The sequence below is a fragment of the Psammomys obesus genome, unplaced genomic scaffold (assembly GCF_907164565.1).
Source record: "Psammomys obesus unplaced genomic scaffold, mPsaObe1.curated_primary_1811, whole genome shotgun sequence".
NCBI classification, from domain to species: Eukaryota; Metazoa; Chordata; class Mammalia; order Rodentia; family Muridae; genus Psammomys; species Psammomys obesus.
In genome coordinates, this window is record NW_026590468.1 from 481,695 (window position 1) to 493,811 (window position 12,117).

The window sequence follows — 12,117 nt, forward strand, 5'->3', positions numbered from 1 at the left end:
ATGGAAAGGGAGGATTGCACTCGCTTCATAGACTCAGTAGGACAAGGCCCGAGAGCCTCCAGTCTGGATGGTCCAAAGGATTTAGCTATTCCCTCAGAACTGGAGGAACCAATTAACCTCTCCGTGAAAAAACCTTTCCTGGCACCAGTGATCAACACATCTACTGCCCTGCAACAGTACCGGAAAACAAAAGGTGAGCCTTGAGGAAGTGGCTGCCTTTCCTGTCAGCCATAGACTTGAGCAGGCCACTCAGCACCCCCAGGTGAGTTGGAGGCAGGGGATGGGCTCAGCCTGAGGGATGCTGCTTATAAGGCTGAATTAGCTTCTGTCCTAAAGCCCACACTCCTACTTCCCGAGCCATAGGCAGCACTGATCTGTGTGGCCACCTTGCAACCTTCCCCACAGAATACATTCTAGGGAGTCTGGCTTTCTATGTAGGCACAATGGAAGGAATCACTCCAGAAGAGCTAGCCTTGGCAAAATGTTGATTAAAAAGGCATGTCTGGTGGATCTAGTTAGGACAGCAGCTCTTTCTTTTTGTGAAATTGGTATTTGCCATCTGCCTCAGCTAAATGGGACTCATCAAAGACTGCATAGAGTAGGTGGACAAGCAACTACAGCGAAATCACTCGGCTGCTTACTCTATAACAGCAAGACTTTTTCATGTACTCGGCAGTTATGTGGATTTGTGCAGTATCTCACAGTGAAGGGAATCTGGACCACTGGAGACAGGCTCTGAATTTCTTCAGATGGAGTTGGTTTTCTTTCTTCCATCAGGAGGATCCTGGGATCAAGCTCAGGTTGTCAGATTGGGCAACAAACACCCATACCCACACCTATACCAAACCTATACTATACCTTTGCCGAGATGTCTCAACAGCCCCACCAATATCCCTTCTTAAAGTGGCTCAGTGGTTTGTTTTAGGGCTAGTCAAGAAGATAGAGTCAAATACTGGTCTCTTAGGATTTTTTTTTATCTGTAATGTTATTGTTTTGAAATAGCCTAGTCTATTTCATAGATATTCAATACATGCAAGAACAACAATACCACCAAATGGACTATTTTTCTCTTTATATTGACAGACCAACTGAAAAATTATTGAGTCAGGTGTGGTGGTGCACGCCTGTATTCTCATCACTCAGGGAGGCAGAGGCAGGTGGAACTCTGTGAATTCAAGGCCAGTCTGGTCTACAAAGCTAGTTTAGGACAGCCAAGGCTACACAGAGAAATCCTGTCTCAAAAAACAAAAAAATTATAGGTTCTTATTATGTATAGTAATAACCCTATATTTTATGGAACTAAATTAAAATTTTAGACCTAGCTTTGCTCTAGGAACGGGCATAGGACAGTGCTAATAAACGGGAGTTCCTGTCTGTGCCTCACCGTTGTTCTCTGCCCATTTGTGTTGACTGTGCTGTGCCTAGGGCATAGGTTCTGACCCCTATGGGTGCTGCTAGGATCCCAGTACTAGCAGAGGTGCAGAGAATGACTAGTGCGTGGGAAACAGGTTATTCCCGAGCTCTTGGAAGATGGAGCTCAGTGCCTGCCTTTGTTCTTACTTGTTGACAGCCTTTGAAATTATTTGTGTTCATCTTCACCAAAAAGATAATGGCTTTTATCCTCTCTGAGGAAGAGACCCAGAGTAGGATTGTCACCACCACAAATGAACACACTGCTGTTAACAATTGTGTGGCAGATGTGTGACCAAAAATCCAAATTAAAAAAAAAAATGAGTGAAAGATCTAAGTGACAGAGACTGTTGCCACAAATCTATGTCAGAACTATTTAATTTGTCTTTTGTCTTAGAATGTGAGAATGTTGAACAAGGAGCCCTAGCTCTGGAGACAAAAGAGAATTCAAACATCAGGTAATGACTTTTGGCCCAGCCCTCTTACCCTCAGCTTCCTGTCCTGAGAGGATGACACAGGAAGTAATCCTGTATGAGAACTAGAAGCAGAAGTTTGTCCGTACCCGTCGCTACCCCCTGCTGAGCCTCAAGTGGGGTCTGTGTGGTGGGTGCCTGTAATAGTCGTGGGAGAGTCCCAGGCATTGCTGGGCCTGCCAAGAGACAGCAGAGTCTTTCCAGTGTCTGACAGGGTTGGCTGGGTAGAGCTTGGCAGGGGGCAGAATGTGGACCTATAAAGGGTTAACTGAGGAGGCCTTGAATAGCTATTCAGTTGTGGGATCAGAAAGAGCCTAACTTAGAGGATTGAGGCTCCTGCTGGGACCCAAGGTGTCTCTCTTACCACAGAGCCCGCAGTAGTGAGCCCAAGATTCCCTATGTGCGACTGGAGCGGCTCAAGATCTGTGCTGCCTCATCAGGAGAGACACCCGTGTTTAAGCTGAAGCCCCAGAAGAATAGCCAGGATGGGAGCTTCCTGCTGGTGATCGAGTGTGGCACGGAGTCCTCCAGTATGTCCATTAAGGTACTGCTTGGCTCTCCTCGGTCCCAGCGAGGAGTCCCTTTTCCTTTGCTGTTGCTGGAATACTCACTTTAGGGCCTTCAGTGCACCTCAGTGGGGCTGTAGCTAGCCCTGTCCTCTGCTGCATGGGATCTGTGAGACACAGCAGGGGTAAGCTGGCTCTTGGCAGGCTTGTGGCCCTGGAGTAAGAGGTCCTCAGAGTGAGTTCTCAGTCTCTGTCAGTCCACCCCAATCCCAACCCTGCCAACCACTTGTCAGTGCTTGTGCTCCGATGGCTCAGACTTCCTTCTTCCCCAAGGTCAGCCAGAACAACCTGCCTGAAGCCACCCAAGGCCCAGGTCTGGGGGGAAGAAAAGTCACTGTCACATCTCTGACTGGGCAGCAGCCACTAGAGGTGGACAGCACATCTTCTGAAGAACAAAGACTCATTCCGAGAACTCCAGGAGCCAAAAAGTGCACCCCAGTCCCCATAGAGAATGAGGACTTCTGTGCTGTGTGCCTCAATGGTGGGGAGCTGCTGTGCTGTGACCGCTGCCCCAAAGTGTACCACCTTTCCTGCCATGTGCCAGCCCTGCTCAGCTTCCCAGGGTGAGTCACACCCATCACCTGCCGAGCAGGGTAATCTTCAGGGCCATGTTGTGATTCTGGCCAGACCCACAGCTCTCCCAGGATGGGCTTACGCAGGCCTGCACCGACTCCAGTTCTGTGAGGCTGTGGGTACTGCAGCGGAGTGCTTCTCTTCAGATTTGTTCCATACCTAGCCCTATCCCCTCCCTGACTCCTGTTTTGTTTTCCCCTGCATTCATGGCATTCTCATTTATTTTACTTCTTTCACGCTTGTGGCTGCTAGGCCATTCCCTTCATGGATGCAGGCCTTCTGACAGTTTCTCACCTCATCTCCCCACGTCTCTATGCCTGTCTCGGCATAGAGATGGGGGAGGATGCTGAGTTCTAATATGGCCTTGCGTGCTATGCAGGGGAGAGTGGGTGTGCACCCTGTGCCGCAGCCTGACGCAGCCTGAGGTGGAGTACGACTGTGAGAATGCCCGCCTTGGCCAGCCTGGAATGAGGGCACCTCCCGGCCTGAGCATGTGGGACCAGAAGGTAGGGTTTGGGGAGCAGGGTTTTCCATGTGAGGCAGCCCTTTGCACCATCAGACTAATGCTTTTCCAGAGGGATGGCAAACCTTGCAGGAGGGTGGGCTTTGTTGGTTAGCTTTCCATCACTGTGACAAAATACCCAAGGGAATCAACTTAAAGCAAAACTGGTTTGTTTTGACCCATGGTTCCATTTCATGGTCACTGGCTTCATTGTTCCCAGGTCTGTGTGTGGCAGAAACGTTATAGTGGGAAACATGTGAGAGAGCAGAGCTCATCTCATGGCTGTTAGAAAGCAGAAAGAGGGAGCATGGCTCCAGGGGGAGCATGTGCCCTGCAAGGATGAGGCCAGATGAGCCACTTCCTCCCACTTGCCACCACCTCTTAAAGGTTTCACCAGCTCCCAATGGTCCAGAAATGGATTGATCCGGAGCCTTGATTAAGTCACCTTCCAGTGCCCTGCCTCCAAACTGCAGCCCTGGGACCAAGGCTTCAACACAGGAGCTTTGGCGGGTGGGGTTGGGGTGGGAGTGGGGGTTGGAAGGGGAAATAGGGATGGGGGGTTAAGGTCTTGCTATGGGCCAAGCCTAAGGACTTGGCCTGTAGCTATTATGTGACAGTTCTTTTCCCAGAAGTTTTCCCCTGGCCTGGGAGCCCAAACTACATTCTCAGGGTGGCTGGCACCCTTGCCATCAGATTAGAGCCAGACACTTATCCAGGGCTGCTATCTTTAGTTCTTACTGAGGTGGAGCCAGGACAGTGTGCTACTTGCCCCTTGTCATTTCTGCAGAAGTGTGAGAAGCTCGTCCTGTCCCTGTGCTGCAACAGCCTCAGCCTGCCCTTCCACGAGCCAGTCAGCCCCCTGGTAAGGAGCCCCTTCCCCGTTGCCTCTGCCTACTGCTCTCCTTTCTGCTCAGGGAACCCCTAGGTGTCATGGCGGCCTCCTCTTCACAGCTGCTACTGCAGAAGACCTGACTTATCAAGTGTCAGCTTCTCCTCTTTTTTTCTTCATCTCTTCTATTCGTCCATTTATATTTCAACCCATCCCCCACCTCCTCCTCTTTCCTGTCTATTCCTACAGCAATGTTCTCTTCTTCATCTCCTCCTCCCCTTCTCTCCTTCACCAAGGCCAGGCATTATTACCAGATTATCAAGAGGCCCATGGACCTATCCATCATCCGGAGAAAGCTGCAAAAGAAGGACCCAGCTCACTACACCACTCCAGAGGAAGTGGTGTCAGACGTGCGCCTCATGTTCTGGAACTGTGCTAAGTTCAATTATGTATGTTCCATTTGTTTTCTCTATTTCACAGTGACCCCCAGACTGTCACATCTGGGGGTGGGGCAGGCTCCTGGGGTTTGCTATGGTTTAAAAGCCCTCTCCCAAGTGTGGGCTCGGACTCAGAAGAATGGGGGGTGGGAGGTGCTAGTAACTGGCCAACTGTGGATATCTACCAAGCTCACTTCTGCTTCATGAGCTGCTACCTAATCCTGAGTCCTGGGGCCTGTGCCAAGCCGCAGGCCTCTCAGGATGAGCTTCCTGGGCCAGCCAGGCTGCGTTCCCTGTGTCCTTCTTGGTGGAGGGCATAGAGGAGAGGGCCCAGTGGAAGTAGGCTTGAACACTTCTGTCTCTCCTCATCAGCCTGACTCGGAGGTTGCAGAGGCTGGTCGCTGTCTGGAAGTGTTCTTTGAGGGCTGGCTAAAGGAGATCTACCCAGACAAATGTTTTGCCCAGCCCCAGCAAGAGGATTCGGACTCTGAGGACGTATCTGGCGAGAGTGGCTGCTCCACCCCTCAGGGCTTCCCGTGGCCTCCCTACACGCAGGAAGGCATCCAGCCCAAGAGGCGGCGGCGGCATATGGTAAAGAGCTTCAGACAGCCAGCAGGCAAGGTGGGTGGGTGATAGCAAGGGTCACTGGAGCAGCATGCAGAGAACACAGGATAGCATATGAGAAAGGGAGGGCGGTACAGAGACCACCAACTCCAGTTATCAGTGAAGCCTGACATTCCAAGGGGTCCATGTTCCTGCCCAGGGTCCTCTAGTAAGTTCACAGACCTAGACTGAGGAAGTGTTCTACCCCCAGCTCAGTACTGATTATACTATACCATGAATGTGATACCCATAGAAAGAGAACTACCTGGTATCAGGGCCTCCCTGGGCTAGAGGGACCACTTTAGCTCCTTGATACAGAAAGGAAGCAGAGGGGTTGCTTGCAACAGAGAGAATTCTAATACCTTCTGGCTGTTCTCATCTGTGTGGACCTGAAGGATCAGCCTCCTCCTTCCTTCTCTCCCTTCTTGTGTCCCTCCCTCCCTTTCCCCCTTCCTTCCTCCCCTCCCTACTTCTTCCTATCCCTTTTCCATCCTTCCTTCCCTTTTCGAAATAAGCTCTTACTTATGTAGTCAAGGTTGGATTGCAACTAACTCTAGAGATCAGGCTGGCCTTAAACTTGTGACAGTACTACTTCTTCCTCCCAAGTGTTAGGACTACAGGCATGTGCTGTTACACACAGCCATTCTGTTAGATTCCACTGAAATGTGCTTGCTGGCCTCCTGTGTGCCAAGGTCTGGCCAGCACTCCCTGATTATTTACAACACTTGTGTCTAGAATATATAGTGAGCTCTTCTGTTGCATTTCCAGGGTAGAATACGTCAGTGTGGGGAGCCCCAATCCTGACCCTGTCCCCCTTCAGTTTAATAAATCCAAATTTGAGTGTTCTGATTTTTCTTTTATCTCAGGAGAATGAAAAGACAAAGAGAATGCCATTTCGCCTGGGCAACAGCATCTCGCAGGTGTGAGAGCTGGAAGGAAATGGGGCACTCTGGTGGCTGATGTCCCATCCTCTCAACCAACCCTCCCCACCCTTCAGCTTATTCTCTTCAGAGTGTGACTATGAGATGAGTCTTGTTGAGCGTGTAGCGCTCCCTTCATCATTTGCATCTCCAGCATTTATTTGGGAGCCATAGTACATCTACCATAAAGAAGATTTTAGTAAAACAGGGAAGAGGGAGGTATTCCTTATTGCCAGAGTAATCGGACATAGAGGTTCTGTGCCTCTTCAGGCTCAGGAGGAACTGGCTTCCTCGGTGAGCTCTCGGCTGTGGAGAGCACCCTTTGCTCACCTCTCAGCAGCCAGGACTCAGGAGCATTGTGCGCGTCTGAACTCTCCTGGCTTAGATGGGGGTATGAGAAAGGAAGCGAGGTTTGGATATATGGCAGGCCTGTGGTCCCTGTCCCAGCACAGCCAAAGACTGTCACTGTTTGCCTTTGCTCGTCCTGTTGGGACAGAGGCATCTGCCACTGGCAGAATAATGGAGGCTTCTCGAGGCCCTAGGTCTCAATTGGTGCCTATTTGGGTTCTAACGGTTTTCAGGGTATTTGCTTTTCATGTTCGCTTTCCCAAGTAGGACTTAGGTGGTCACTGTGAAATGCTATGTGTGGTTTGGCACTCTTGCTGGGTGGTCGTGCAAAGACCAGTCCCCACTCACACCCAGAAGATGCCAGCTTCAGAGTCTGTCCCTCTGTGTCCTGACTCTGGGCTAATAGCACTCCAGAGCCTGCCTTCCCAGACATGACTATTATGACACACAGTGGCTCTTCTTTGATCCTCTCTGTTCAGACATTGGCATCTCCAGTTCTACTTGGGAGAAGTGTGATGTGTCTGTTGCAGGTACAGGGTTCCCTGGCAAGAATGAGCCACAGCCAGTGCAGTGTGCCAGGCCTCTCCTGCCCACAATTCTAGTTGTCTACTTTTTCATACAGCCAAAGATCAGAACTGTGGCCATGTTGCTGACGGCCCAGAAGCAGCCAACACTGTCCCCCCCCCCCCCCCTTTTTTTTTCTGTTGAAGCTTGGAGAAGGCTTCAGTGTCCCGTAGGAGTCTGCTTCGACATTCACAGGCTCAGGGCAGAGAAGGGGAAAATGGAGAGATGAGAAGCTGGTATCCTTTGGTGACCCTGAGGCAGCCTTAGGGTTATAGTTCTCTCAGAATGTAGAAAGGCATTCTGGAAGCATGAGAACAGAGAGGTGGCAATAGAGTTGCAGGCTACATTGTAGACAGATCACTACACTGTAGGCAGGGTGTTTGTTTATTTAGGTTTTTTCAAGACAGGGTTTCTCTGTGTATTCTTGGCTGTCTTGGACTCACTTTGTAGACCAGGCTGGCCTCGAACTCACAGAAATCTGCCATAAGCAGCATGTTTGTGAGGAAGCTTCTGAGACACATACAGGCTTCTTCCCAAACAAGGGCTTGGTTGGGGAAGGACCTATTGATTGTATTGCTGGTGGAGCTGTGGACCTGGCATTTCAGTGGCCTGGTCCTGAGGCACAGCTGGCTGATTTCAGGGGACTTTTTTTTGCAAAGAGTTTAAGGAAGTGATTATTCATAGGGCCTTTGCTGGGAAGCAATTTTCTTTTTACCAGAAAACTTTTCTTCTTTCCCTGTGAATCAACAAAAGCACTATTGGACTGAGGGAACATCTTCACCTCAAGGCAAGGCCCGCCCACTGCCCACTGTCACTCAGCAGAGCTCCCAAGCTCTCCCCAGTAGCTGGGCCTCCATGTCCTGCTGTCCAGTTCCAGCAGTGGGGCCTTCGGCTCGCCGTAGTCAGGTAGCCTTTGAAAGCAGGCTTTGCGCCTGTGTTCACACAGCCTTTTGGTTTGGGGCTTTGGCTGTTTCTCTTTTGACTTCTGCATCTTTTTCTCTGACTGTTCTGGTGAGGTTCCTTCTGTCCTGACCTGCCTTTGAACATCTTACTTTTCTGTAACCCATATTCCTCCTGCTTTATGGTGTTTGGCACTGGAAAGCCACTGAATGCTCTGATAGCCTGACAGGCTTTCCTGGACTGGTTGGAGATTGTGGCCATAAAACAGAAATGCCTGGTTCAAAGTTTGGCTTCTCTTGTCTTGATACAGCTTGTGGCTTGAGTGTGCCCTGTTAGGGCAAGGACCAGTTTCTAGGCTCAGAGGTCTTGAAAATGTGGTCACTCATCTGTTCCCTTCTTATTTTAGAGCCCCTCTGTGCGGAGATGCCCCCTCTGGGCACATGGGCAGGGCAGATAAGGAAGAGGGCTGCCCTTCTCTTCAAGGATATAAAGCCCTGGTCCACTATTCCTTCTCTATACTGGTTAGCTTGTAGAATTCCTTCTGGAACCAAATTTTTAAAGTCATGTTTAAAATATTTTTTTTTTACATGCAAAAAACAGAACTGGAAGTTTAAAAAATTAAAAACAAAACCAAATGCCTGTTCACTAAGTAACTTTTGATCTTCCGCTCTTTAACATTTTCACTGGATCCTGCAGTTCCCGTATGGTCCCATTGTAAAGTCAGTTAAGCTCTTTGGTCGTGGACAAAGTCAGGCAATGGAAATGCGCTGAGTTCTGGTTACTATACTGTCGGGTGCAGCCCTAGAAGGTTAGAAATTTGTTTCTGGCTGGGCTGAGAAATGCGATAGTAGGGTGGCTTCAGTGGACACAAAGGGGATTTTAGTGTGAAAATGGATACAGGATTCTCATACAGAACATGGGTAGGCCGAGCCTCCTGAATTCTAACACCAGGTACATGCCTGCTGTAGGAACCTTGCTGAATAGCAGCCACCAGGCCCTCCATGGACATTGCTCCATGTGAGACATTGTTGGAAACCCAGCAAATGCTGGCTTTCTCGCCCTAGTTTAGCCACAGGTGTTTGTATGCCTCTTTTTCTGGACTCTGCTCCACTCCCACCCTTACTGTGCTGGTCCTGGAATGAACTGAGCGGGGTCTTCACCTGTGTCTCTCCAGCCCCACTCACACTTCTGTGCACTTCCTCCCTTGTCCATCTCCAGGCTGTGTTCTTCTCTTTCAGACTTTCATTCTTCTCCAGGATTTCCTCCTCTTTCCAGCCTGCACCCAGGGCCCTTAGGTTCTTATTAGCACCTGGAATTTTCCTAACCTCTCCAGCTTGTACTTTCTCCATTTTCCACGTCAGCCTGCTTTATGTTCCTTTTCGGCTCCTAACTCAGTATTGACTGGAAGTTCTTGGAATTGGTATTATTGTATCTTTGATCTATGTCCTTTATCTTTGCTATTAGCCAACAACAGCTCACCATTTGCTTCCCTGAAGAGAGCTCCTACGGCCCGGGCTTCCGGCCCACTCTCCTTCTTCCTGTTGACCAGTGTGTGAGAATCCTGCCTCACTTCCTTTCCCGTACTTCTTCTTTTGCGTTTTTCTTATTCTGACTGTGTTCTCCGAGGCTGTCTCTTACTTACTCTGCATGCTCTCTCTCCTTTGCTTACCTCTACTTAGCCTATCAAAAACTTCTGTAAATATTAAAACAGAAATGTCACATCTGTGTCATAGACCTTTCCCTCATCCATCATTTTTCTTTCTTTCTTCTCTTTTTGTTTTTTTTTTTTTTTAAGACAGGGTTTCTCTGTTTAACAGTCTTGGCTGTCCTGAAACTCTCTTTGTAGACCTGGCTGGCCTTGAACTCACAGAGATCCGTCTGCCTCTGCCTCCTAAGCACTGGGGATTAAAGGCATGTGCCACCATGCCTGGCTCTCATCATTTTTCTTTTAAAATAGACTATTTGGCTGGTGTGGTGGCATACACCCTCCCAGCATTTGGGAGGCAGAGACTAGTTGATCTCTGTGAGTTCAAGGCCAGCTTGGTCTACATATGCATTCCAGGCCAGCGAGGGCTACCCAGTAAGACCCTGTCTCAAAAAGCAAACAACAAAAGAATATTTTCCTTTTATTGTCCTTCCTCTTTAGTCCTCTATAGGTTTCCATAGGAGGCACCAAGTGGCCATACAGTTGCCAAATGAAATGAATGCCTTTCACTTTTCAACTGTCTCGAACTCCTCACAACATCCTCATCCTCCCTTCATGCTGCACTCTCTTCACTCATCACTTAGGATATCCTGGGTTGCTACATTAGCTTTTGCTCAGCCACAAAGGATGGGCTTGTTTGAAACTGAGACAGAGGAATGTGTCTGGCTCTTGTCATTTTCTCCTTTCCAGGGCCTGGGTAAGCAAGAAGACTCATAGGTGCTCCTGACTCCTCTCTGTTTTTTATGAATCCCTTCTTCCTGATTTGGTTCTCTTCTGATGAGCTTGCTCATGAGCACCTGTAGAAAGCTCTGCAGCTGAGCCTTTCCCTCTGTTGCTCCCAGGAGAATATAGACAGACCTGCTTGTTAAGAGCGCCCACCTCAGTCAGCCTAAGTGGTGGCTGGATTTTGCAGCTTGCAACCTGCCATCTGGACAACTCACCACTGTGATCCACACCAGTTGGAAGCTGCCTCAGTCAGCAGGAAGCTGAAGATCATGAGAAGGCATGCTTCTATGTATGGCTGCATGCCGTGGTGAGGACAGTCCTAGTGTGTGTTGGGGGGTGTCTGCCACCATGACCTTTTTGAGGGAGGGGAGACTGAGCAGTGCTGAGGTTCCTCACCTGAGCTGAGCCTGGCTCCCCCAGACCCCTCCCATGGGTCTTTCTCACCTGTGTTGGTCATCCTCCATCTGCTTGCTTTAGATATTATGGGTCCTGGAGGCAGACGGTAGCTGCTTTCTTGGAGACATTGTAGAAGGATACCTGACTTGAGTTTGAGAATCTCGGTTTTGGCGTCGCCAGTGATGAGAGGTGTGACCGTGAGTGCAGTTCCCTCGTCTACAAAGTTAGGGATCTCTCAGAGGTTCTACAGTTCTAAACATGATAACTATAATCCCAAGTATGAAGCTCAGGCCACAGGACAGAGGAACTCTGTGGGTGGGGACATAGCTAGGGAAGTCCCAGCCAGGCAGGGCAACAGTCTCTACAGGCCAAAGTGTGCTGCTTTGAAGAAAGTCTTCACTGGCTGGTGCTGCTTCTTGAGCCGTATACCCCGAGCTGTATGCTTCTCGGGTGCCTGGACATGTTCCTCCCATGTCCTTCCTAGAGTGCTCATTTGATCCACAGTGGCTGGGGGCACAAGGAAGGGATGTAAGGGGAAGCATAATTGATTTTAAATAAACACTCACATTCAAAATCAAATAAAAAATAGCACTTTTCTTTTACCAGCAACTGTGTCTAGAGTGTTTTTTTAGTGAAAATTCTTGAACCTGCCTCATATCCTTCTGGAGCCTGGATTCCAACATCAGTAAGCGCATGGGCTAAAGAAGACCATCTGGAAGTGGGAAGGGGGAGAGGGTTTGTGAGGGTGTTATTTGATTTAGTGTTTGTTTTGAGACAAGTTCTCACTGTGTAGCCCAGGCTGGCCTGCCTGGAAAGCCCAATCCTCCTGCCTCAGCTTCCCTAGTGTTGGAATTATAGGTGTGCCCCACCATACCAGACACAAAGAACTTTTTTTTTTTTTGTTATATTTTGTTTTTCCAAGACAGGGTTTCTCTGTTAGCCCTGGCTGTCCTGGAACTTGATTTGTAGACCAGGCTGGCCACAAACTCACAGAGATCCACCTGCCTCTGCCTCCCCAGTGCTGGGATTAAAGGCACGCCCAGCTACAAAGAACTTTCTTGAAGGAGGTTCTCATAATGTGCTTTTCCTAAGCACCTCAGGCCTATTTTGAAAAGGAGGATGTGTTCATGCAGAAAGAGCAGCCGTGCTGTCCCCCTTCCCACCC

The 12,117-nt window shown here is 49.3% G+C and overlaps 1 protein-coding gene across 2 annotated transcripts in view; it reads left to right on the top strand.

Annotated features, from left to right (window-relative positions):
- Trim66 (tripartite motif containing 66) overlaps positions 1-11,554 on the top strand; it is a 53,665-nt gene extending 42,111 nt beyond the window's left edge. For both annotated transcript variants that reach the window (XM_055607471.1, XM_055607472.1), the window contains exons 12-20: positions 1-193; positions 1,808-1,868; positions 2,253-2,427; positions 2,723-3,012; positions 3,402-3,528; positions 4,312-4,386; positions 4,650-4,802; positions 5,163-5,381; positions 6,260-11,554. In XM_055607471.1, coding sequence (XP_055463446.1) covers positions 1-193; positions 1,808-1,868; positions 2,253-2,427; positions 2,723-3,012; positions 3,402-3,528; positions 4,312-4,386; positions 4,650-4,802; positions 5,163-5,381; positions 6,260-6,319 — 1,353 coding nt within the window. In that variant the 3' untranslated portion in view covers positions 6,320-11,554. The remainder of the gene's footprint in view (positions 194-1,807; positions 1,869-2,252; positions 2,428-2,722; positions 3,013-3,401; positions 3,529-4,311; positions 4,387-4,649; positions 4,803-5,162; positions 5,382-6,259) is intronic.
- The last annotated feature ends 563 nt before the right edge of the window (positions 11,555-12,117 follow it).